This window comes from Ctenopharyngodon idella, chromosome 8 (genome assembly GCF_019924925.1).
Source record: "Ctenopharyngodon idella isolate HZGC_01 chromosome 8, HZGC01, whole genome shotgun sequence".
Taxonomy (NCBI): Eukaryota; Metazoa; Chordata; class Actinopteri; order Cypriniformes; family Xenocyprididae; genus Ctenopharyngodon; species Ctenopharyngodon idella.
Window position 1 is genome coordinate 29,167,740 of NC_067227.1, and position 26,525 is coordinate 29,194,264.

A 26,525-nucleotide genomic window follows, 5' to 3' on the forward strand; every position below is an offset into this window, starting at 1 on the left:
GGACATTCTTATTCTAGATCACGTTTAATTGGATCCAGTTTTCTGTAAGCTGGCAAGTGTGACATTAATCAATATTTTTGGTTCATTTTCCCATAAGAAACAAATGTATACAACTTTTAGGAGAACAAAAGCATATAGATGAGCTCAAAACTAATAAACATTGACTAAAAGCCACAAAAGTCCAAATTTGATTTCATTGGAGCAGAAAGGGGAAGAGAAATTAATCTTGTCACGGTGGAATCTTCCTTTTTAGGTGATATATTGTTTTTTGTCGCTTTTGTTGACTGGAAGATTAAACGATTAGTGTGCATTTATTAGCAAAAAGATGCAACCAATTTCTCATCTCCCAGCATCATGACCTTAATTGTTGTAATCCAGACATATCCGTCTGTTTTTACAGTCTATCAACATCTGGGTTGCTAGAGAATCCTAGATGAAGGGCGGGATGATGCCATTCATTTTGACAGGGATGATTGACAACAAAATTGTAAAAAGATTTACGCATTTCTTAAATAATGAGATGATATTCCGCTCTGTCTTAGAATAAAATTATATATTAAACTCAATCAATGTCTGATTGGGTTATACTAAGTCCCTTCAAAACACATATGCGTTACAGACTCTTCTAAGCGCACCCCTAGTGTCTGAGTGGTACGCTCCATTTTAAAGCGATAGCTGCGACTCCACGCTTCTAAAGTAAAGCGCGACGCTTTCTTGAGGTACGGACTGGAGAATACCATGCTATCGACGCGTTGAGCGCATTTACGGTTTCACACGGGCGTTTTGCACTGGAAAATACAGCGATATCTCCGAATCCGCTTGCGATAAGCACCGAAAGGCTCTACAAAACCCAACTGTGGATGTAACTGTTGCACTTTGAACACAGGTACGAGTCATACACAAACATTCGCGCGAATGATTTATTCTGATGCATGGCTTTATTGTACAGAAATCGCGAATGCATGATCTGGAGATGTAACGCATGCTTCTTTTACCACATAAAACAATGCGTTCTCATAGATGAGAGAATAGATGGTTAAACTGCTGTGTGAAAAGGATCCTGATGGATGTGGTCAATAAAGCCAGCAAGAACAAAGGGGGCATTAAAACCAGTGTTTAGCTAAAACGAGGTAAAATATCCGTGCATTTGTGCTGTGCATTAAGAAATGCATTAAAATGACTTAGACTGTTTCTAGTAGCCGATACACAATGTATAATTATTCCAGTCTTGCCTGTTGGTGGTTGTGCATGGATCTAACACATGCATATTGACATTTTTAAATGGAAAGTTGCTTTAGATAAACAGTAGTACGCACCACAATCAGGGCTTACAATTAGTGAAAATAGCATTGTATTAGTTCATCAAGGCAGGCAGATTGAATAGATGTTTGGAAAAAGGTGATATCGTGCACTCAATCTGTTTGTCTGTCACATCTGTAACAGTCACATGACTGAAATATTGTTTTCCTCTAGGCAAATGACCCAAATGTTGTTCCTCCTATTGAAGCCTAAACTAAAATCAAATGTATTGCTTAATTTGCACATTGATTTCGTTCATTTCCTTGCATGGGTAACTGATGCATTGAGATACTCTCAGTAAGATGCAATTGATGGGTTTGAACCAAATCTGATCATTCAAAGCCTTTGGTGCCAGTTTGATCCGCGTCTCGGTGGAGAGGAGAGGGGCTGTGGCTGCCTGCAGTAGCCGGATCAGGGATGCTCACACCCGGCGTGAGATTAGTATGAGCTCCGCTGGAGAATGTTAGGTGCTGTGGAGGAGGAACCCGAGAAAAACGCTGTTTTTACACATCGCCGAAAACAATCTCGTATCTCCGATCTCTATTTCGCAATATATGCTTTGGGAAAATGATGGATGATCTGCATGGGAAAAAGCAAATATATACAAGTACATTATCTGTAAAGTCACCAGATTACAGCACGTCACTTCTCAAAACAATATGGAATAAAAGTGGGAACATCATATCTAATACTTATATATATATATATATATATATATATATATATATATATATATATATATATATATATATATAAATAAATATAAATTAACAAGCATAACATAATTTGTAATATATTTGTATAATAATAATAAAGTTTTTATATATATTTTAATTTATAAAATATATATATAATACAATAAATTATTTGTAATAGATTTGTATAATAAAGTTTATATATATATATATATATATATATATATATATATATATATACTTTTTAAAATATACAAAATCTTACAAATAATTTATTATATTATATATAATATATTTGTATTTTTTATTTATATATATATATATAAAATATATAATACACACCATGTATTATTTATACATACTGCCTGTACAACTATCCTCTATATCTATTTATTTCTCTCACACTCTATCCAATATTTTATATAGATAGACATACACATAATCATTGCATATGTATTTCCATTTCCAATAGTCTTGCATTTTATTTTGTAATCTGGTTTATTTGGAGACTAAACAATATTAAAGTTTCCATATACATTCAGTGTTTTGCTCGATTGGCTCCTATGTGAAATTAAATTTTCTTTAGGATAGATGAAACTGCAGCGTAGCGAACCTAAATGGATTGATTTAAGCTGGAAATACCTCCATAAATAAATTCAATCAGTGCATTAACCGACAAATTGGCCACTGATGTAAAAATAGAAAGTTGTTTGTAAGCGAGGAGACAACTGTCTGCTGTTATGGCTCTAGTACACAGACCTATCAGCATCACAAGTTACCTGGTGTTTCTGGTCACGTACATGTGTAGATGAATTATAGGCCACATGTTTCACCCCCAGCACTGAAACGAACACCCATTGAATTCAAAACGAGCCCGCTGAATGTGTTTAAGCAGCCTAAAGTACTACGCTAGTCCATCTGAAGAAAATGAGTCTTTTTTTCTTGCTGCATTATTAGATGATGTTGCGTTGATGAGATCAGTGCTGGTTTATGAATAACCCGTCCTCGTCAATTGAAGCACAGTTCTGCTGACCTTGTGCAGGCTGTGATCATCTCTATATCAACACAGCCGCCGTCGCCCTCTGCCCCCTTTCATCAGAGCACATGCTATTTAGTTGTCTGTTTGATTACCACCGACTGAGCATCTGAGGATAAATCTGAACTGTAAATTTGCACTGTGATTCGCTCGCCTCAGAGCAAGGTTACTGTCCTGCGTACTCCGGCCTTGTGATGTCAACAAGCGGCTCTGCATCCTTGAGTGAGTTGGTTGTGTAGAATAAAACGGCAGAGTTGTGCGCTCATCCTGTGAGTAAGCCATGAGTACAACTGCCATGTGGAGTCACGGCTGGTGCTAATCACTGAACAATAGCTACTGTCTGTTCTCAAGCTCTCTCACTCTCTTTCTCTCGGCCTGCTGCCTTCCCAATACGAATGCTTTGCTTTAGGCTGGTGGATTTGTCTTGTAGTATTGGATTAAGGTTTAGTTTGAAATGCTAAAGATGGTGTAACTGTCCTGTTCTTTGAATAGTAGAGGTGTGAAGATCTTGTTGGTTATCATGTTGATAACTAAATTACACTTTTAAAGTTTTCCAAAAGAGGGTTTTCACAAGCGATGCCATGGAAGAACCATTTTTGGTTCCCTAAAGAACATTTCAGAGAACAGTTCTTAAAAGAACCATTTTTCTTTGTGTGAAGAACATTTTAACAATCTAAAGAACCTTTTTCCACTTTAAATAACCTTTTGTGCAATGAAAGGTTGGATGTTAAAGGATCTTCATCATTGCCATTAAAAATTATTTCTATTTTTAAGATATGAGGATTCAGATGTCACTGTTTTTTTGGCGTGACTTCAGTAGTAATCAGGGTTGCCAGGTTTTCACAATAAAACCTGCCCAATTGCTCCTCAAAACGAGCCCAAAACTAGCATTTCAGGTGGGTTCCAGGGTAAAAATCGCATTCCGGGGGTAAAATTTGCGTTTTTAGAGGGGCTCCCCTAGTAAAATTCGCATTCCAGAGGCTAAATATCACTTTATTTTGAGTCGATTCAACCCGCGGACATGAAAAAACACCCTTGGCAACAGTGTAAAAGTAGCAAAATTCTGCGGGAAAACCGCGGACTTGGCAACACTGGTAGTAATTTACTTTTAAATATGAATAATTCATCTTTTAATCAAATGGTATTCCTAACTTTTTGTTAGATGTCTAGTTGTTTAAGTTATTGCAATATCACAAATTATAGATTGTGAACGATTAACTATGAGTGATTAACTGTTCTGGCGCCGCTGTCCCAACATACTGTACAATGCGATGTACATTCACATCACGTTTATCAATGCAGCAGTAGGGTGACGCTCACCCAGTTCTTCGCCAATGCAATTGCATGCATTTTAAAGCCTTGCCAGTTAAACTTTTTATTGGCACAATATTCTGACATAAGCTTTCTGAGCGCGTACTCCTGAACCCTGCGCACATTAAAAGCCTGTTACACAGCGTGTGAGTACTGAAATTAGTTCTTTCACCTCTTATTGCAATTAAACTGTCTACACACAAGGTTTACATAAACATAGTCGTTATATCTCAAGTGAATCTACACATTCACTTGAGCTGCGCATGTGTATCAGTATATTAGATCTATGCGTTTGGCCTTAAAGTGACAGCAGCCTAAACCTGCTGCCGTCTGTCATTAATGTCAATCAAACAACAAAATACAAAGAGAAAATCGCTCACTGCTCTTGACTGAATGACTTCTGTAGTAGTCTCCTATTATTTGTAATTTGCCTCTTTGTTCTTATTTTTAATAGTGAAGATAATTCAATAAAATAAAGTGAAAATAATATTTTGGTTATATCACCCACCTCTACTTTGCTCCAAATGGTCTGTCATTCTTTTTTCTTTTATGTTGTGAGTAGCGTTGCATGATTAATTATTAAAAGATCGTTATCTTGAATCAAACACCCATTCAATCTCATTCCTAAATGACAATGATTCACCTGTGTCAATTAAACCTTTGACAAAACCACACTGGAACATTTAGATCTGCGTTGGTGCTGCGCCAGAGAGAGCAGCTTTCTGAAACAGCTTCACAAATAGTGTTTTCAACAACACAGTATCATTATTTGTGTGTTACAAATATTCATATTATCACAGAAAAACTAGGATAAAAGTTTAAAGTTCGTGTGTAAAGACTGTACTAAAAACGGAAAAGTTTTCCCTTCGCGTTTTTCGCGAACAGACAACAACTTTGTCAAAAGGATCACCGATCACACGGATTTGTGAAAACGATTAAAACCGCTGTTATGCTGCCAGGCCAGTAGTTGGCGATGTCACTTTGTAAATAAAAAAAACTATGCGCCTTGACTGAATAATACATGTGCGCATGATGTCATCTTTTTCACAAATTCACGTTTTTGTAGTTTACACAGAGACAATAATGGGATTGTTTAAAAAACTTGCACTTTGAAACCCGTTTCAAAAGTTTGTTTTCAGGCCCCTAAACGCAATTATCATGTAAATTAACAGCCAAAACACATAACAAGTTTTCCGTTTTTAGTTTAAAATGGTGTCGTGTAAACGGCCCCTTAATCACTTTTTGAAAGTAACATGGCACTTCAAATAACGATTGTATCAATAACATCGTTGCGCCACCAGGTGGCGACAAGTGCCTGTTAAAAAATAAATTTGTCATTGAATCATTCAAGAGATTCCTTCAAAAAATAGGGAAATTAGTTTGGCTGTATTGTTCAGTGACTTGCAAAATAGACATAAAAACTAACATAAAAAAGAATCATGATAAGATTGTGATCCTGCCTGAAAAAAATTGACTATCACCCACCCATTACTTATACTTAGTCACGTTAGATGCAGTATTTAATGTTTTGTGAATGAAAATGAGGCAGACAGACAGTTGTTTAAATGTGCTGTTGTTGTGTACCTGAATGTTGACTGTTCACAATATAAAAAAACTGTAAAATTTGTGTTAAATAATGTAACGAACACAGTACAAACTGTTGAACTGACGGCATGTTTATCCATCGCAGCCTCTTTTACATTCAAAGATTTATATTTCCTTTCCTGAATAAGGTCGATAACTTTTTGTGTTTATGATTTTTGCCTGGCAGACTATTGAGTGACCGAGTCATATTTAATGTCATAGACCATGTATATTAATATCAAGACCATAATATCATAATATAAATTTGCAGCTGAGCTTTGTTTGACTTGGGTTAGGTAAGTCAGTAAATCTTGTTTTAGTTACTATCACACTCTTTCCATACCGATAGTGCTACAAATATGTTTGTTATGCTTTTTTTCCCCCCGCATACACAGTCATTTCAGGAGTGAAAGAGAGAACATAAACAAAATATTTGACCCCGGCCTCCAACAGGATGAGACTCAAAACTAAAACAACAAAAAGAGGAAATAATCGGAGGACACTCAGAGGTTCCTCAGCCGCCTCTTGTGACCCTGAGAGCTCATAATGCTCAGGGTTATGACCTTCAGAAGAGAAGTGCACTATATATGTGATGCCAAATTATTTTGAGGATTTTATGTATGGAGGGTTCGGCCCTTCGTTGATATTGTGGTCACTCGAGGACAGAATCGCTTATGGCCACGGCAGCGTCTTGCCAACAGATACAGCATATGATATTTGCCTCAAGCTCTGTCAGTTATATCAGATGACTTGGGCTTTATTTTACTTCGCTCTTTTTTTCATTTGAAACAATATTTGTGTAGAGAAAAAGAGGCATGGGAGGAATGTTTGAACAGTCTGCATTAGTATGAAGCCATTTGTTCCACTTCCGACAATGGTTTTGTTTTATATTTAAAACTTTAATTGAATTAATTACTTGATAAGCCAGTTAATTCATCAAATTAAATCACAATTAATCACATATATCAATATTTGCCGAGAAAAGTCTCCTAAATTAAGATCTTTTAAAGACATTGTTACTGTGGCAGAGGAAAGCATTGAATTGACATGACAAAAAGTGGATTTAGAAGTCAATATATTGATATTTTCCATATCATTGAACATAAATCTGTCACAGTCCACAGCAAGAGTTTGTCATTTTGTCTGAGCTTGATTTGGTAGATTTAGTTATTCACACAGGACACTTTTTGAACTACATGTCAGATATTTTTTAGTGTCATGATAAATATTTTATAGCATTATTTAAATATATAATGTAATATTGAATTATAATGTTCTGAGATCATTTCATTTAAATCATATATAATATTTGAATATAAATAAAATATATATATATATAATATCTTATATAAGATAATATATTGTTTAATGTTTAGCTTTACACATCATGCACTTATATACATTTGCATTCTCCCATGCGCCTCCTATGTTTATGTGAATGGGTTGTGGTTGGTGTGCTCTTTTACATGGAGATGGAAGAATAATATATTTCTATTTATGCATTTATGATTCAGCAAACACCCCAGATTACTCTAGTCATGATATAGGCTATATATATTTATGCCTCCCTGTTGGCCTGATCGGTCTCAGTGTGGATTCATCCATGTGTGATATCATGTGTCCAATCCTGTGAAAAGAGCAATTTTGATTTATTTTTTTTCCATCGTCTTCGTTCTAATCAAGAGCTGTTGACCCTCATTACAGAAGTGAGGAGAAGAGGGTGCTGTTGTGAGTCCTTGATTAGATGGACTAGTGATGTTCTCTCTCTCTCTCTCTCTGTCTCTCTCTCTCTCTCTCTCTCTCTCTCTCTCTCTCTCTCTCTCTCTCTCTCTCTCTCTCTCTGTCTCTCTCTCTCTCTCTCTCTGTCTCTCTCTCTCTGTCCCTCTCTCTTTCTGTCTGTCTATAATTTGGGTGAATGTTCACATGACAAAAACTTTAGTAGTTTTCAGTTACACTATTTTAAGGTGATGTAGTTGGTTACATTGTACTTACTCAAATAAGTACTAAGTAATATTAATTAACTACAAGTACTTACTATAGAGTTAGTGCCTGGGTTTGGTTTAGGGTTAGTTACTTGTAATTATACATAATTTACTGTTATTACTGTAGTAAGTACATGTGTTAACGTGTAACTACGTCACTTTAAAATGTGTAAAGTGTTACCCAGTTTTCTCCCATACAGTCATTTACCGTGGTGAGCATGTTTTGCATTATCAATTATTACTACTGTAAAAGAATAGTAAATTAATATGGAATCTGCTACAACATTATGTAGGTGACGAGTAAATATTAAATAATAAATATTTGTTTTATAGTAGTCAACATTTGAAGTGGATCAAAAAAGTTAAATATACAGTCAAACCAAAAATTATTCAGACATTTTTGATATTTCTACTAGAGGGTACAGGACACTATAGTTCATTTATGTAAGTGAGGATAGTAAAATAAAGTATACTGTGACATATTATACCCAAAAATTCTTTATACAGTGGACTACCAGTAAAATTGATAAAAATTTGGAACCAAAAATTATTCAGACACTTTGACCTGACCATGTTTTGCTTAAGTGTTATTTGACATAATTAAGATATATAGTATATATAGTCAAACCAAATTTTATTCAGACACCTTGAACATATATATAAACCCTGCTTTAGATCCTTGGATCAATATATTTTCTCTCCATTGGTGCTTTTTTAGTTGTTTTGACAGAGACTGTGATTTTCCTGGTAAATATTTGTATGGGTTATTACCTGCCTGTGTCATTTAAAATCATTTAGTGAATTTGTCAAAGCACAGCAGACAGGCTTCAGAACTTGTAGCTGTTTCCCTGTGAACGGAAATAAATGAATATTTCCTGTGTTATTGATATTTCACGGCACTTGCTTCACCCCGACTGTAGCGTGTCAGGTGATTGTGTGATTCTCTCTCTCTCCTGAACTGCTAACCACGAGTTCTCATATTGCTCAAGATCATTGCGCCCCTCTCTACTGGCTTTCACTGAGTTTTTTGGCGTTGGACTCAAGGGCTCAATCTGAAATTGTCCAGCAAGTGACCAAACTGATTGATGTGCCAATTCACCAGTGATGAAGAAGGGCAGCACTGAGCTAAAATTAGTGTTAAAAAACAAAGCTAATAGATGAGTCCATTTCACCGGTGTGCCGTCAAAAAAAAGCAAACACGCGGGCACGTACTGGCATGTGAAGCGGGTTGTTTTATGGGCACAGCGCTGCTCGTCTCATCAGGATTCCACCCGGCTTCTTGTTTACAGTTCAGGACGTGCAGAAAGGTCACAGGGGGGCGTTTGTCAGAAATATTGACGCTTCTGAAAAATTGCAGAGTGCCCAAACCGTCTGTCACATTCTCGAATAAATATTTGTTTTGGGTCGGCGTAGATTTGCCAACTCCACCAGCGCATAGACAGTGTGCTGATGGACGCTAATGCTTTCTGCGACTTCTTCTTTCTTGCAGATTGCATGTTTGCTTTATCTGTGCTCTGTTTTGATGGGGAATTTAGTGCAAATGATTTAATTTTGATATTATTTAGTGTTTGCAGAGTTCCGTGGCCACCCGTTGTGTGTTTAGCATTATGAAAACAGCTAGAAACATTGTAACGACTATGAAATCTGCCTAATTTGCTATTAAGATGTACAGTAATACTTAGATCTGAGCAGATATACCCCCTGATGCTTATGTGACTTTCTCTCTCTGTCTGTCTTTTCTGGGTTCAAGCATTCTGCTTAGGCATTCAGCTTTTTCACTGGCACCAGCCGGCTTCCACTGTGCTAATGAAATTACTGTGATTGCTGTTCAATAGCTTCTCCTGCAAATCAGGGAATGGATTACAATACATCATTATAATACAATGAGCAAGGATTTCAGATTTTAGGAACCTGAAGGCTGCAGTGATTTTTCCAGCATTGTTTGCAGTGTTAAATTACAGGAATCTTTCAGAGGTGTGCTTTATTAGAAGGCATCAGGGTAATTGACATCATTCTTGTTAGTGTTGTCAAAAGTATCTACTTCGGTACCAAGTCGGTACTGAAATTTTAAAAATGTGACGCTTTGAGCGCTGTTGAGCAGATTCGTAAACACCTCTGATTGTCCACTGTGTTCATGTGTTCATCAGATATGTCTGTGATTGACTACAATGATCAACGCTTCAAAAACATGTTGTAAATAGACATCAGTGATGCTCTTCACCGAGCGCTTACACGGATACACACGCGAGCGTTTGAAAGCAGGCATCTATCAGTGGACCGGTCTGCTGATAGACACCTGCTTTCAAACGCTCCCGCTTTCAAAACGCTCCCATGCGTTATTCATTGTAGCCAATCACAGACATGTGTATATGTTGAGTGCGTGAACACAGTGGCCAATCAGAGGTTTTTACGAATCTGCTCAACAGCGCTCAAAGCATCACATTTTTTAAATTTCAGTACCGAGTTGGTACTTTTGACAACACTAATTCTTTTTTTAATATGCAGATCTCGGTTGAATTTAATAGTTGTGTTGTAAATACTTCATCTTTATGTCCACTAGTTTTGAAATTCCTGAATTTTTGTGATTTTCTACATATTTTTTCAATTTGGTTTTAGGTCTGAAACTTGCAGATGCATTTTTTTTTTTTTTATGATTTTAATATATTGCAAATCATCATTCAGGTGTTACAGTTCTTATAATGCGATTTGAAACGGTGACGAATGCATGGGAGAAAATGCGGTTTGCTTTGCTTTTATCCAAAGGGAGAAATGCAGATTACATAGTTTGTGCTTTAGATGACCTGCCTTTTTTATTAATTGAACCTATAGCTATACCATATAGTGAGAATTAATATTGAGATATATTATTCTATCACTGCTACAGTATTTAAACTTCAATAAAAATTGTGGCAGTAGCTTAAGCATATGTTTTTCCAGAGACAAATTTAAGGAAGACTCCTTAGTCCTGCCAGATGCAGAAAAACTGTAGTGCTTAGGTTGTGGTTGAAGTGAAGCCTTATTCCGCCTGTGTGTGCTTAATGTGGCCCTTCCTGACCCTTCCTTTCCTTTCTCTTTGGAGAGAAAGACAGAAAGAAAGGGAGACGGACAACAGAAGCCATGCAGACCTTTTTCATTCCTGCTGTTCTGCCCAGTGGGGGGAAGCAGTGATTGAACAAATGGCCGATGTGTTTGATCTGCAAACCGCTTGTTAAATTTTCTAAGAGTGAATGAAATGGTGCCACAATCTCTTGCTGCATTTTTTTTCTGTCTTCTCTCTGTCATCTTGAGTCTTGCTCAGGTGTAAACAGGTCCGTAACCACCATAGTCATTGAGGGGGACAAGTCCTCCCCCAATAATTAGACATGGCTAAATTGTCCCCCCCAGTATCTGAAATTCTTGCACTGCTCTGCTGCATTTCATTACGCAGCGCTCTGTACGTTATTAGGATGACAAAAAGGTTTAAAAGTTAAATTTTTAGTCTGGTGACTGGTCTGCCTCAGCGGTCTAACAGCTCTTGTCAATGTCAAAATGATTGAGATGGCCAATCAAATCAAAGTAGGCGGGGTTTGCTGTGTTAATTCCAGTTTAACAAGGAGAGTGAGGGAAGATATAAATAGCTGAACATTTAATAAGGTAAATGTTTTGCGAAAGTAATGTTAAAAGACTGATAGTTACATCCAGTGATGCTTGACTTTTTTCTCAAATATGGCTGTTTTGAGTTCATGTATGTTTCATGTAAGCCTACATGTGTGCATATTTTAATGCAAATATTAATTGCAAATAGTTAAATTATTTTTTCCTAACTAGAATTAGACCTAGAATTTCCTTCACTGTTCTGTTTATTTATGCTTTATAAAAAATTGGTCCCCCCCCAATGTTTAAGACATGGTTACGGCCTTGAGTTTAAAAAAATCGAGAGAGGTTCTTATTCAGAACTAGTTCCTTTTTTAAAAACTGGAAGTGAATGATCAACATTTGACAACAGGCCTTTGAAGAGGGTTTCTCCTCCAAATCACAATGAGCCAGAATCACTTAGTGTAATCTGAATCAGAACCAGAATCATTAAATTCCTTATGATTCCCATCCCTATTCTTGCTGTCTGGTTAAGGGCTGCTTCCTAATTAACAAATGCGCTTGGGATTAGTGCTTGCAATGACCATAAAAGTTTATTAGCAATCCATTGAGTGAAAGGACTGGGAGTGACAAGGCCTGGCACCAACAGAAGCCACTCGATCAATACATACCCCCAAAATCCCCTCACCCAGCTGTCACGCACTGGCTCACAGTCCACTATGAGTCACTAATGCCTCCAAATGGAGATCATGCAGGGATGGATGGAGTCTCAGACAGAAGTGCTGAAATTCTGATTGTTGGGTTTTGAAATCAGTCATTGTCAAAGTTCATTGCTCTAGAACTTGTATCTTCATTCCCGGTGAGAAACTCCAAGAATGCCTCTTGTATATGTGTATAAGATGCAACACATGACTATCCACATTTACACACCAACAGTGCTTTTTCGATGTTCAGAAACTTGGCCCGTACAATCACAGTGAGGTAATACAGAGGAAGTTGGATATATTTTATGGTAGACAAGAAGGTATACATATGCATTCCCAAGGAATCAAACCTATGATCTTGGCAGTGCTAGCACTTTACTCTGTTGTTTGAGCTACATGGATTCTCAGAAAAATGTGGAAAAATCTGCCAAACTTGTTCGTGACTTTGTATAGCACTAGCAGTTTTGCATATCCTTCCAAAGAAGCATGATCAACTGAATGATTTCTTTTAGCGTTGGTTGCGATACTGATAGGTATTGCAGCTTTAGTAAGAGGTTGTTATTGAAGGATGAGGCAGCGCACACTATATTGTACTATATTGCAAACCAGCAAGAAACGGATTGTTTGATTATAAGGGTCAGAGAGTGGGTCCAAAAACACTGCCTTGGGGAAAAAATGTAAATCGTAAAGTATGATGACCTCTTTAATGCAATTAAACTTTTAAAGATAAGACATTGCTTTGCCTGCATAATCCATTTTCAAACGTTTCTCATTTTTTTCCTCATTTCTCTCTCTTTCATTGTAGACATGAACCACTGAGACAGCAAAAGAAGAAAAAGCCTGGAATAAGCTTGAGGGAAGAGCTTCGTCTCATTCCCCCCTCCCACGATTGAAGGTTTGGAATCATGAGGTCCTTGTGGCTGCTGGTATGTGCCGTCTCTGTTTTGACCGGGACCATCATGGCGTTTCCCATGACTCCTACGGAACACCCCGAAGTCACTGGAAGCTTCAGGATTAAAGACACGAGCCTCACGCATCTCACGGTGCACCGCAAGACCGGTGACGTGTTTGTCGGCGCTATAAACCGAGTCTACAAGCTCTCCGCCAATCTGACCTGAACTGCGTTCGCACCAGACCGGTCCCGTGGACGACAACGCCAAGTGCTACCCGCCCCCCAGCGTACGAGCCTGCACACAGAAACAAGAATCCACAGACAACGTCAACAAATTGCTGCTGGTTGATTACGCTGGCAACCGTCTGGTGGCCTGTGGAAGCATCTGGCAGGGCGTGTGCCAGTTCCTGCGGCTGGAAGATCTCTTCAAGCTTGGTGAACCACATCACCGTAAAGAACACTACCTCTCAGGAGCCAAAGAGCCAGATGGGATGGCTGGAGTCGTGGTGGGCGATGATGACGGAGACTTTAAGAAGAAAAAGAAAGGTGGTAGTCGCCTCTTTATCGGTGCCGCCATCGATGGCAAATCTGAGTATTTTCCAACCCTATCCAGCCGTAAACTGGTGGCCGATGAAGAGAGTGTGAACATGTTCAGTTTGGTCTACCAAGATGAGTTTGTGTCCTCTCAAATCAAGATACCGTCAGACACTCTATCTCAATATCCAGCATTTGACATCTACTATGTTTACGGGTTCTCCAGCCGTACGTACATCTATTTCCTCACTTTGCAACTGGATACCCAGCTCACCCAGGTGGACGCGACGGGCGAGAAGTTCTTCACCTCAAAAATCGTCCGCATGTGCTCCAACGACACTGAGTTCTACTCCTACGTCGAGTTCCCGCTTGGGTGCACCAAGGATGGTGTGGAATACCGACTTGTTCAAGCTGCCTACAAACACCGTCCTGGAAAGATTCTGGCCCAGGCTCTTGGCCTGTCTGAGGATGAGGATGTCCTGTTTGTGATCTTCTCCCAGGGTCAGAAGAACAGGGCTAACCCACCGAGAGAAACAGTCCTGTGCCTCTTCACACTGCACCAGATTAACCTGGCCATGCGAGAGAGGATCAAGTCGTGTTACCGCGGGGAAGGAAAGCTGTCTCTGCCGTGGTTGCTCAACAAGGAGCTGCCTTGTATTAATACGGTGAGTCTTTGAATGAATTTTCACTCTGAATCTGTTTTATGTCAAACATTTGTGATTTTTGCCTAGTAGGACACTTCCTTGATTAACCGATCAGATTTTAGAGGTAGGTTCAGGGTTACGCTGAGGGTTGGGGTTAACAACAACAATCTTATCTATTGTATTATTTCATGTGGGTTTTTGGGGTTAAGGTTACGGTTAGTGAAGTGGTTAGGAATATGTTGCTTGATAGGAATGTTGTTTCAGCACCAGCAAGTGGTTATCTGGAAATAGGGCCTACTTGGCGAGTCTGTCTGTCTGTCTGTCTGTCTGTCTGTCTGCTGTTTTTTCTGTCGTTCTGTCTATCTGTTGTTCGTTCGTTCTATCTATCGTTCTGTCGTTCTGTCTATCTGTCTGTCTCTGTCGTTTTTTCTGTCTGTCTATCATTTTTTTTCTGTTGTTCTTTCTCTCTGTCTGTCTATCTGTCTGTTGTTTTTTTCTGTCGTTCTTTCTGTCTGCTGTTTTTTTTCTGTCGTTCTGTCTGTCTATCTGTTGTTCTTTCGTTCTATCTATCATTCTGTCATTCTGTCTATCTATCTATCTATCTAACTGTCTGTCTGTCATTTTTTTTTTTCTGTCTGTCTGCCCGTCATTTTTTTTTTCTGTTGTTCTTTCTGTCTGTCTGTCTATCTGTCTGTCGTTTTTTCTCTCGTTCTTTCTGTCTGTCATTCTTTCTGTCTGTCACAGACAGACAGACAGATAGATAGAGATAGAGAGATAAACAGATAGATAGATAGATAGATAGATAGAACAACAGACAGAACGATAGAATGATAGAACGATATATAGAACGACAGACACAGACAGACTATCTATCTGTCTATCGTTCTATATATCGTTCTATCTATTATTCTATTGTTCTGTCTTTTGTTCTATCTATCTATCTATCTATCTATCTATCTATCTGTCTGTCTGTCTGTCTGTCTTAACATAAATGTAATTAATAATTATTGGATTATTGGTATTGGTCGGAATTTTCATGTTGGTGCATCCTTAATCTCCAATCATGCGCCTAACCATATCCAAAAATCAGAGAAAAAAATGTATATATATTTTAGCGGTCGATAATGTTTTGAAACCTCATACCCTGAAATCTGATTGGTTAATTTGAATCTTATTTCCATGTTGACCCAGGAAGATGCCCTTCTTGTTTAAATCATGTTGTTAAAGCTTATATCAGTATCATTATAGGTGCCTGTACTGTAACAAAGACTTTCTGTGCTCTCGTAATTGCAGACATTCAGTCTGTAGACTGTTTTCCATTTTATTTCTATCGTTGCTCCTGAAAAACTAATTTGGGGATGCTATACATGATTCCCATTGACCTAATTGTGACATGTTGCAGACTTTTCAGGAATTCCTGTGTAGGGGAAACTGTCTAACATGATTACACATCTTAATCTGATGTAATGTATCTTTGATGAAAAATCTATTCAAACCAGACAGGGTAGGAAGCAATAGCTTATTATGTGAGAGATGAAGAAGGTGATGGCTAGACATCAAAATCAATACGCCTCTGACATTTTAAACCAGTCAAGTGTACCACACACTGACTGTCTCTAGGAAACCTTGACGCTTTATTTATGAATCTTTAATATTTGTCTCCTGTAATTCAGTGCACAAAGACAAATCACACTTATGATTTTATGCTATCTGCATTGAAGCTAGCCATAGGCTTCTTCTGCAATTTAAAAAGTGTGTTTACATCAACTATGTCCAAGGGTTAGGTATTATGCATTACCTAGGGGTTAAGCATTCTGTAATTTTTGTAGATAATTATCATACACTAGGGTTGGTGTCAAAAGTTCCATGTTACAATACCAGTATTTTGCACTTTTCAGTACCTGATGACAATGTGCTGCTACCTCAAAGCAAAATGATATATTAGTGATTAGTGAAAATTTGATTGATTATGAAATTTAATAATTGATTATTATTTCTATAATATCCAGCATGTTACAAAGGCTAACGCTGATTGCATGCAGATTCTTACAACAAAATGCTGAGCATGCATGACCGAGGAATAAAGGGTGCACTTAAGAAAGGTTATGCTGCCAAATTCAGCTTTTTATGCCATTATTCATGTTTGAGTGTGTCAATTTGAGTAATCAGTTAATAGTTGATAATTTATTGCTAAATTATTATATATAATGTTGGTAACACTTTACTATAAGGTCTCATTTGTTAACATTAGTTAATGTGTTAACTTACATGAACTAACAATGTGCAATACATTTGTTATGGTATTTATTAATCTTTATAATTAAAGGGGTCATGAACTGCGTTGTTTTATTGTTTTATAATGTTACCTGGGGTGCACTTATACTGTTAGTATGCTTTTTACCTCAAAAATTGTCATAATTTAGAAATAAAAGGCAGTTTTCCTACCCTGATTTTAGCCCTCTGACTTGAACGCTTTGTTTTAAGGGGCGTGTCTGCTGTGAGGCTTCAGTGTAAACACCCACTGCTGTGATTGGCTAACATCATTGCCTATGAAATAGCTAAGATTACCTACTCGAAAACTTTTAGCACATATTTACTATTACAGCACTCAAGGTTAACTAATAGTGAAAAGTTTTGTTTATTTGTGTATATATAGATCGTGGCATGAAAGGTTGCAGTTATGAGCATTGTATCCGATCACAGACATGTTGAGCGCATGAAAGCAGTGATCTCGTCATTGCGACTCAATTTCGGCACACTAACGAATGCTTTAATCATAACTAAAAGTGCAAACGCGATGTAACTAAGAGATTTGTTGAATAAAACGTGTGTTTTGGCACAAGTCCAGAACAGATAAACTCACGCTGTTTGATTGACAGCTCCAGCGATTGTAAAGGGAGCGTTCTTTGATCGCTTTCTATATATAATTTAATCACCATTTAAATAACAGATTATTTTCATCCTACTAAGAGAAACAACGTAAAGTTGACAGTTTAGTCACTGGTTTGATTTACTGACACATAGACAAAGAACATCTGACTGTACATGAATCATTACAAATCAGATCAGGCATTAGAATTAACACAGTTTCTTACATGTTGTTGCATTACTGTCGAGTCCATATCGTAAAAGTCTGTTTGCAAAGCCTGCACCGAAATGCGATTGATTTACCAAAGAATCCACAGTGAAATGTACCGAATACAAATAAATAAAGCTCAGAGACATTTACATTGTTGAAAATAAATAACCACATTCCTAGCATTAGGATACTTTGAAAGGTAATGTTATTTTTATTCCTGTATCGCTCTTCTCTCCTCCTCATCTCACTAACACGCCAGTGGGCGGGGCTAACATTGCAATGAAGAAGTAGCTGTTGATTTCTTCTGTGGAGGCGGTGTTTCACCTATAGATAGGCACATTCCGGGACGAGTCGTTCGCTGGGCCTGGTGTCAATAAAAGCTTTTAATGGACTAACAAGGAAGGTTTCAGTTCTGAAACTTACAGGATATTCTGTACGATGACCTCTTATATATCAAAAGCTCAAGGAAAAGTTGATTTCTCAGTTCATGACCCCTTTAATGTTAGTTAATAAAAATACAGTTGTTTATTGTTTGTTCATGTTAGTTCACAGTGCATTAAATAATGTTAACAAATGCAACATTTGATTTTAATAATGTATTAGTAAATGTTGAAATTAATATTAACTAAGATTAATAAATGCTGTAGAAGTATTGTTCATTCATAGTTCATTTTAACTAAAGTAGTTAACTAATGTTAACTAATGAATCCTTATTGTAAAGTTTTGCCATAATGTTTATGCACTGGAATATTCAAAGAAATTATTTGGAATCATTTGAAAAATATGTACCTTAAATATAGATATACTTTATCTGCAAAAGCATTTGATTTCATGTATATTTCAGTTATTAGTTTAGTAAATGTTTGTGTTTTCTATGCAAATCTGTCATGCATATTCAACACTCTTTGTACCATCAGTTTGTATTGTGATACTGAAGCCAAAATTTTGTTTTTGAACCAACCCTAGCGTACATATTGAATCATTTTGCTGCATGTCGTTGGATATGTTAGTTGTCTGGTAGTTATTTACGAACTCTGGGCTTGTAAACTTAAGATCCCGTCTTGCTACAGTAGCAATGTTTTCCCCATGTAAAAAAACAGATAGCATTAGCAAACTAGGAGAGTTTGTTTTTTTTCTTTTTACTTGCCTGGAGGACAACCAGACGAGAGGGCAATTTGCGTCCGTGGCTGTAATTGCGCCGACAACAATAGCACAACACCTCGCGGCCCAGCCAGAGCAGATGGGGCGAAGACGGCGAGTGCCGATGACCTCGTTCCTTTGGGGGGAGTGGCTGTGGTTGTTTTTATGTGCAACAACAGGGTTCCCCATGACTGATGCAAATCTGCTCCTGATTCCAGCGCTGCGGCTGTAGTGTATTATTAGCTTTTTCTCATGCACGGCAACAGACCTCCGCCTTATAATGAGAGCGTGCGTGTCTGCCGCAAGCTCATGCTTCGTTTAATACATTTACCCTTCATATGCATGCACAAAAACAAGACGTTCGACCAGCCAACCCCCCCCGCAAATCATCATTCAACGGCACGCTCTCTAGACGCCCATCGCCTTGAAGAATTCGAGCAGAAGGTGCCAAAAAATTCAGCTGTTGCTGTAGCACCTTTGTGTTTGTCATTACCGCTGCAAAATGTCTTGCTGTTCGAGCTGATGTCATTCATCTACAGGCTAGGCTGACCTCGTGCTGCACTTTACAGATTTTTTTTTTTTTGTGTGTTAGAGGCCGGGGGTCCAGAGGAAGTGAGATTAAAGAGCTTTGTGTGTTTCGTCAAGCTCCGAGAACCTGGTAATGAGTCAACAGTTCACCTCCAGGATGAACTGGGAGACTAGGTTGGGTATTCAATGACATCATCGTTCGGCCAATTGATATGTTGCAGATGTTAGTTTGCGCAATTGATTTTTCAATAACAGAATTGCTAACCCTACATGATGTAGTTGTTTTTATTGAATCTTAAATATTTAATTATTTGTTTTGTTTTGTTTGACAGATTTAAAGAGCTTCGTGTGTTCCGTTGAGCTCCGAGAACCCGGTAATGAGTCAATAGTTCACCTCCAGGATGAACCGGGGGGACTAGGTTGGGTGCTTGGTGACATCATCAATTCGGCCGGTTGATATGTTGCAGATGTTAGTTAACGCAATTGATTTTTGAATAACTCTTCTGACATTTTCTTGAGGGGAAGTGACATTCAGTGATTTTCTTGTATTTTTTTTCTCCTTTGTGTCAGTGGACAGCCATTAAAATCCGCTGAAATAATGCTTTTCAGAGACGCTCAGAGGGTAAATGGTGCCTCTTTTGGGAGAGAGCACATCTAAAGTGATAAAGCACTGACAGTGAGGTAGATTGCAGGATGATGTCATGTCTCACCGGTCGGTGCGCGTCAGCCCCTGGTCTGAACCCCATGGGCTCACTTTCGCAGCCTCTGTTTGGGTGGCTCTTCTCTGTCTGATCTATTAGCTGGCACTTCCTGTCTCAGATGCTGTGATTTGATGACAGCTGGAGAAAGCTTTCGTTATGCCTTCAGGATATTTGTTTGCTTGTGTGCATGTATTTGATTAAAAAAAAAAAAAAAAAAAAAAAAAAAAAATTATATATTAAACACATTTCAGTATTTAACCTTAAATCTTATTTTAAAAATTATTTTTATTTGAAAATGTTTTTATTTTATTTTAATTTTATTTTATTTTATGTAACAGAATCGCTAACCCAAACATGATGTACGTGTTTAACTGAATCTTTATTATTTTGCATTCATTTTATGGCATTCTTTTTTAAAATTTAAGTATTTTTGTTTTGTGTTTTAAATCACTGTTACAGATTCGCTAACCCTATCATGTAGCTGTACTGAATCTTAAATATTTAATACTAATTTTACATCATTCATTGTATATAGTACTTTTGTAAAAAACACATGGCTTATTTCAGGCCAAAACATGAACACAAAAACTCTTCTTATAAATAATAACTAATTATGCTTCATTGTTTTTTGTTTCATCTCGTAGCCCAAGCAGATTGGCGATGATTTCTGCGGCCTGGTTCTGAACCAGCCTCTCGGAGGATTGAGGGTCATTGAGGGCACTCCTCTGTTTGACGACCGCACTGACGGTATGGCGTCCGTGGCTGCGTACACGTACGGAGATCATTCGGTGGTGTTCGTGGGGACTCGCAGTGGCCACCTCAAGAAGGTAAGAAATAACAAGTCTGTGTGTTTCACCACTGACTTTTACAGAGATATCGTCACGACCTGGGCTTTTGGTTTCTTTTTGGTGTTGGTTGATTGGGAATATAGTAATGGATAGTTATAGTGATATGGTGAAGATGTGCATGAGGGAGTTTGGTTATATTTGAAGGGCACTGACTGACTAACTAATCAGATACAAATTCTTCTAATCCTTCAGTGATGACATGCTACATTGGAAGGTCACAGTCATGTGGCATATCTTAGAGTGAAACAGGATATTCAGCGAGAACTTGAGACTTGAGTTTTTATCCATAGGGAATTGATTTATTTGTGATTTCTATGACAGGCTTTTGGATTTGAACTAGTAAGATGGACTGGTGACATCAGCTGAGAAGAAAAAACATGTTTTTTTGTTTGTTTTTTAGAAGCCGAGCAAGTTTTTACAATTTCATGATTACAAAGGCAAACTTTTTTTAGTTAAAATAATGAACAGGAATGTGAATTAAAAAGCTAAATGGGGCAGTTTTGATTTTATATTGATTTAAGTACTAGAGATGCGAAATAATTTCTGACTAGTTTTTTCACAGTTTGGAGAGGCAGAATTTAGAGAGTCTGTAAGATTTTTAAAAATGTTTTTGAAAAGTCACTTTTGCTCACTAAGTATGCATTTATATTATCAAAAATACAGTAATTCCATCCATCCATCCATGCAGGTGGAAATGCAGGTGGATTTCAGCAGTGGCGCGTTACGTTGAATTTGTTTTATATATATAGATAGATAGATAGAGAGAGAGAGAGAGAGAGAGAGAGAGAGAGAGAGATAGATAGAGAGATAGAGAGATAGAGAGATAGAGAGAGATAGATAGAGATAGATATAGATAGATAGATAGATAGATATAGATATATAGATATATATAGATATAGATTATAATAAACTAAGAGCAATGTAGTGTTTTCAAAAATATAGATTTTTCCATACATATTGATCTTGAAATATCTGAAACGCTTCCAACACTCATTTTCTGCAGAATAGACACACGATACCAGCTGCGCTTTCTCTTTCTCTCTCATCTCTCCGACAGCGAGTTGACACACAAACCCTCCTCCCCTCACTCACTCCTTTCATTTGCTCCAGTTGAATATTGTTGGTGTTACAGGGCTTGAATTTCGGCGTAGGATTGCGCATATTCTGCCTAATTTTACTAATTTCCGCAGATTTTGTGCTCACACCCAAAGTGTGCACAGATAAAGCCGCCTCTCAGTACTAAACTGAGTTCTTTTTCGCTGCTTATAGCACTTAAACAGTCAGATACACACAAAATAATGTCAAAATGTCGGTCTTGGCAAGTATCTGTGTAAACAGTCAGTTATGTTTTAAGTAGGGCTGTCAACGTTAATGCGTTAACGCATGCAATTAATTCAAAATCCTCAACGCGTTATTGTAATTTAATGCAAATAAATTACTAAAGCATGTGAAATTGCGTCATTAACGTATGCTTAATTTCACGATAAGTGCGCGATTAATCGCACAAAAGGTGCACAATTAATCGTGATTTAAAATTTAATCTATTATCAGCCCTAGTTTTAAGTGAACGTAAACAGTTGAGAACGAAAACGCATGTGTAACAGTATAGTGGATCTGTGCGTCAGGTCTTAAAGTGACAGCAGCCTAATATACCTGCAGTGAAATTATGAGATAATATTAAAAATATCTATATGCCAATTTTTCCCCATGGTATCAATGTCAAAATTGTGGCCAGTGAAAATGCTGAGTGGCTAGTAACTTTGGAAATCCTCTAGCCCCAGTGGCTGGTGAGCAAAAACGTTAATGTCAATATGGAAATAATGCCATATGGAGAAAAAAAAAATAATACTATGGATGTCAATGGGGTCCATCAACTGTTTGTTTCCTGACATTCTTCAAAATATCTTTATTTGTGTTCAGCAGAAGAAAGAAATTCATACAGGTTTGGAACAACTTGAGGGTGAAAAAATGATGAGACAATTTTCCTTTTTGGGTGAACTATCCCTTTAAGATAAAACAGTACATTTTTTACCACGCATTTCAAGACATTCTGTTCCATTGCGTTGTGCACCTTCTAGTTGTTTTTGAACACAAAAATATCTCTCTTAAACACCTCCTAGAAAACGTGTCAGATCGGGGTCAGATGAACCCCAAATTATATATTATCTTTAATTACTGCAATCTAAAGAAAGGACCTTTTCTCCTCATTCCAACACGTATACAATCCTCCAACAAAGCCATAATAAAAGCACCACCTTGTGACTCACTCATCCAGACCAGAGCAGGCAACAGCTGGGGATGTTTAAAGAATAATATGCCCACTGGTGAGTTTATGATGGTTCTCCACAGAAGTTACTAACTTTTTTTTCCCCCCTCAAACAACAGCTTGACTCGTTCATAGCTAGCATTTCGGCCCATATATGCACACTGAACCTCAGGGGAGCCAAAGCGAGAGGGTGGAGTCGTTTTTTTAGGCCGGTCGTAAATAGTTCAAGCTGTGTATGAAAAGAGAGAGAAAGCGAGACCCGGTCGGTATTAAAGTTTAACATTACTCAGCAGCCGGTTGGCCTGATACGTGCCCTATATTAGGTCATCGAGAGGAACTTTTATTTGCAACGGCTTTAAGTTCCAGTTCATTGAGAGTATTAAAGGAATTAGATTAGATGTGAGGCCGATGAAATCGCTCTGAGAAGCTGACTTGGCTCTTTCTCAGCAGACATCATAATTAAAATGAGGTAGATGGGGAGGAAAATATGCTACAGTTTTGTGTGCGTTCGCCGTTCCAGCGCCCAGCTGGAGAATATAAATGCGATCGCATCCATTCTCCGATCGGAATGAGGGAGCAGGGGTCAGTCCTGTGGGAGCTGTCCTGTTTCGGATTATTTACAGGAGTTTGTGTCTAAACATGTTCTGATATACCTCTCGAAACCCCGGTGCGATCTCTGCAGATCAGACTGTTTGGAAACAGGAATACATCCGGAGATTGAGTTTGAGTTCTTGGCTGGTAGTTGTGCGATTGTTCGTTGTTAATAAACAGAAAACAGCGCTTGTGGTCGTGCTGATAATAAGCAGCTCTGTTTGTTGATGGAGATTATATGATGTTGCAGAGATGCTCCCTCATCCATATGGCCTTCATATTGACCGCAAATCACAATAAACAGAGATGTGGGGAAATCGTAATGTTTGTATTTTCTCGCAAACATTCTGTCAGGATGAAATGCTAAATGGTTTGTGTGCGAGGCTCGCTCAGAGGCTGGTTGTTATTTCATATATGTTCTGTTTGTTCCTCCGTAAACAAGAGACGTGGAGTAGCCGTAGAGGAAGTGTGGATGGATTAAGCTCATGTTGCAGGGAAAACTTGTATTTTTTTCCTCATCAGAATTAGACAACTGAACACACATGGAAGCTTATTATTGTTGTTTGTGTCACTTCTATGTGCTTGCAAGTAATCAATAGAATATACTTCATATCAGGAACTAAAAGTATACATTATATAGCTTGATGTTCAATGATTAACCTTTAGCAAAAAGGGTTAAAAATGTAGAGCACAAACTTGATATATTAGCCAAAATTGTCATCAGAATGTATTTTGTGAATTATAATATATGTACAAAATGTTTAATAATTTTTCTCTAAATTATTTTAGAGAAGTGACGCCAGTATTATTGTGAAAATTATTAGCTAGTACAGTTTGGGATCTGTAAAATGTGTTTGAAAGAAGTCTTTTATCACCAAAGCTGCATTTATTTGATCTAAAGTACTGTAATATTGTAGAAATATTATTTCAATTGCAAATAACTGTTTTCTGTTTTAATATATTATTATAAAATGTAATTTATTCCTGTGATCAAAGCTGAATTTTTTAGCATCATTACTCCAGTCTTCAGTGTCACATGATACTTCAGAAATTATTCTAATATGCTGATTTGCTGCTCGAGAAACATTTCTTATTTTTATCAATGTTGAAAACAGTTGTGCTGCTTAATATTTTTGTGGAAACTGTGATACTTTTTTTTCAGGGTTCTTTGATAAATAGAAAGTTCAAAAGAACAGCATTTATTTGAAATAGAAATCTTTTGCAACATAATTGTCTTTACTGTCACTTTTGATCAATTTAATGCACCCTTGCTGAATACAAGTATTAATTCTTTAAAAATAAATAAAAATAAATAAAATCTCACTGATCCAAACTTCAGTCTGATTCACGAGCTAATGGCTCTTATGAACTGGTTCTTTTGATGAATTATTCAAAAAGACTGTAAATAAGTCATTGACGAATAAGGTTTTTTAAAATGTAAAAAAAACCAAATGGAGATATAATTGATTTTTTTTTTTGAAGTTTTATTAAATGTTAACAATGAGATTGTGGTTTTTATAATCAATTAACACTGCTTTTGTTATTATTTACAAGATGGACAAAATTTGTCACCAAAAAAGTCATTTGGTTTAACCAAAATTTCAGTTTTACCGAATGACACTTTTGATTATACCGAATGATGATATTTTCAAACAATGCTAACAGGCTGATATCGAGCTAGCGAAAGGACAATCAAACATTTTATATTTAGTACAAGTTTTTTTTTTTAACTATTACAACATTTTCCATGTTTTATAGCAGTTGTACCGAATGACCTGATGTTTCGGGACATGCGTATGAGCAAGTGAAAACATGAATTTTTCAAATAGTTAAGAGAGATTTAGTAACTTTGCTTCATGACCATGTGGTCCTTTGCAGGTGTCTGAATGATGTCACATCCTGTCACATGATATTGAACGCATGATTTGATCCAAAATGGTCGCTTTATATTGGTTACTCAGAATGACATCAATGAAATTCATTTTTCTGCACATTCTTTCTCATAACAAATCAATGAGTACTACACATAATTTTAATTGATATATGATGTTATAAAATCATGCCAGAATAAAAAAAATATATACATTTATTACATTTTAAGATATTTTAATCACAATGAAATGGCTGTATTGGCCTTTGGACGGTTAAACCGAATGATCTTTTGACATTTCAAAATCTTTAAAATACATTTATATGAAACACAATATAATTAAAACCTTTTGGATTCAATAAAAGTGATCTAGTTGTACTACCTTACATACTTTGGATGTCATATCTTTGTTTTTCATTATTATTAAGGCCAAGAAAATGACCCGTCATGTCATTGACCCAATGTGTGTATATTTTGATATTGTTTTTAGAGCTAAAATTTACATTTTCATAAAATTTTTGCTTATCACCAAATTTTAGTAACCATACTAGTTTCTAAAACGCCATTGTGTTTGAACATTCTGGCTTGGCACAAGAAAGAAATGTGTTTTTCTGACATTTCTAATCTTTCATTGGCATATGAATAGATGATTACATATAACTCATTTAGCCGCAAAAAGCGTCATTTATCTCTCTCTAAACGGTCTGCGAAAGGCCTGTTGTGGTGATTGTGTACAGTGGTTTTCAGAGTGTTGGGCTACCTGCTATAATGTGGTGTAGAGAATACAGGAGAGCTGGGTAATTGCTCTATATCTCCCCTCGCAATGGCTTGTTTGTTTTGGCAAGAGAAAAGAGACGGCAAGCCGCTTTTCTCGAGCTGTACGGAAATCACCCATGAGTCTTTAGTGCTTCCTGTCCCTAGTTGGCTGCTAGTTGAGTCAGTCGGGATGTTGTCAAAATACTGGAGAATTGTTACATTCGAGTTTCTCCGAATCGTCCTGCCTATAAAAGAAGAGCCCTTTTTTAGCATAGCTTTAAGTGGCTATTACATTTGCTCATACTTAGTAACGCTAAACTTTAACTCTTAAAAGGTCCCAGACCTGAATGATACTTCAAATTGTGTGTCTTATTGTTGTGGTCATACTTTTAACGTACAATGAGGGACCTGAGCCATACAGACCACAATACACAAATTAGAATTTCTAATCTAATATATACTGTATCATCCATTTTTATGTCAAATTCATCA

General features: G+C 37.2%; 1 protein-coding gene across 1 annotated transcript in view; it reads left to right on the plus strand.

Annotated features, from left to right (window-relative positions):
* The first annotated feature begins 626 nt into the window (after nucleotides 1-626).
* Nucleotides 627-26,525, plus strand: part of plxna3 (plexin A3) — a 182,977-nt gene continuing 157,078 nt past the window's right edge. The window contains 4 exon segments of the mRNA XM_051903241.1: nucleotides 627-886; nucleotides 12,990-13,299; nucleotides 13,301-14,275; nucleotides 20,347-20,529. Of these exon segments, the coding sequence (XP_051759201.1) occupies nucleotides 13,090-13,299; nucleotides 13,301-14,275; nucleotides 20,347-20,529 (1,368 nt within the window). The 5' untranslated portion in view covers nucleotides 627-886; nucleotides 12,990-13,089.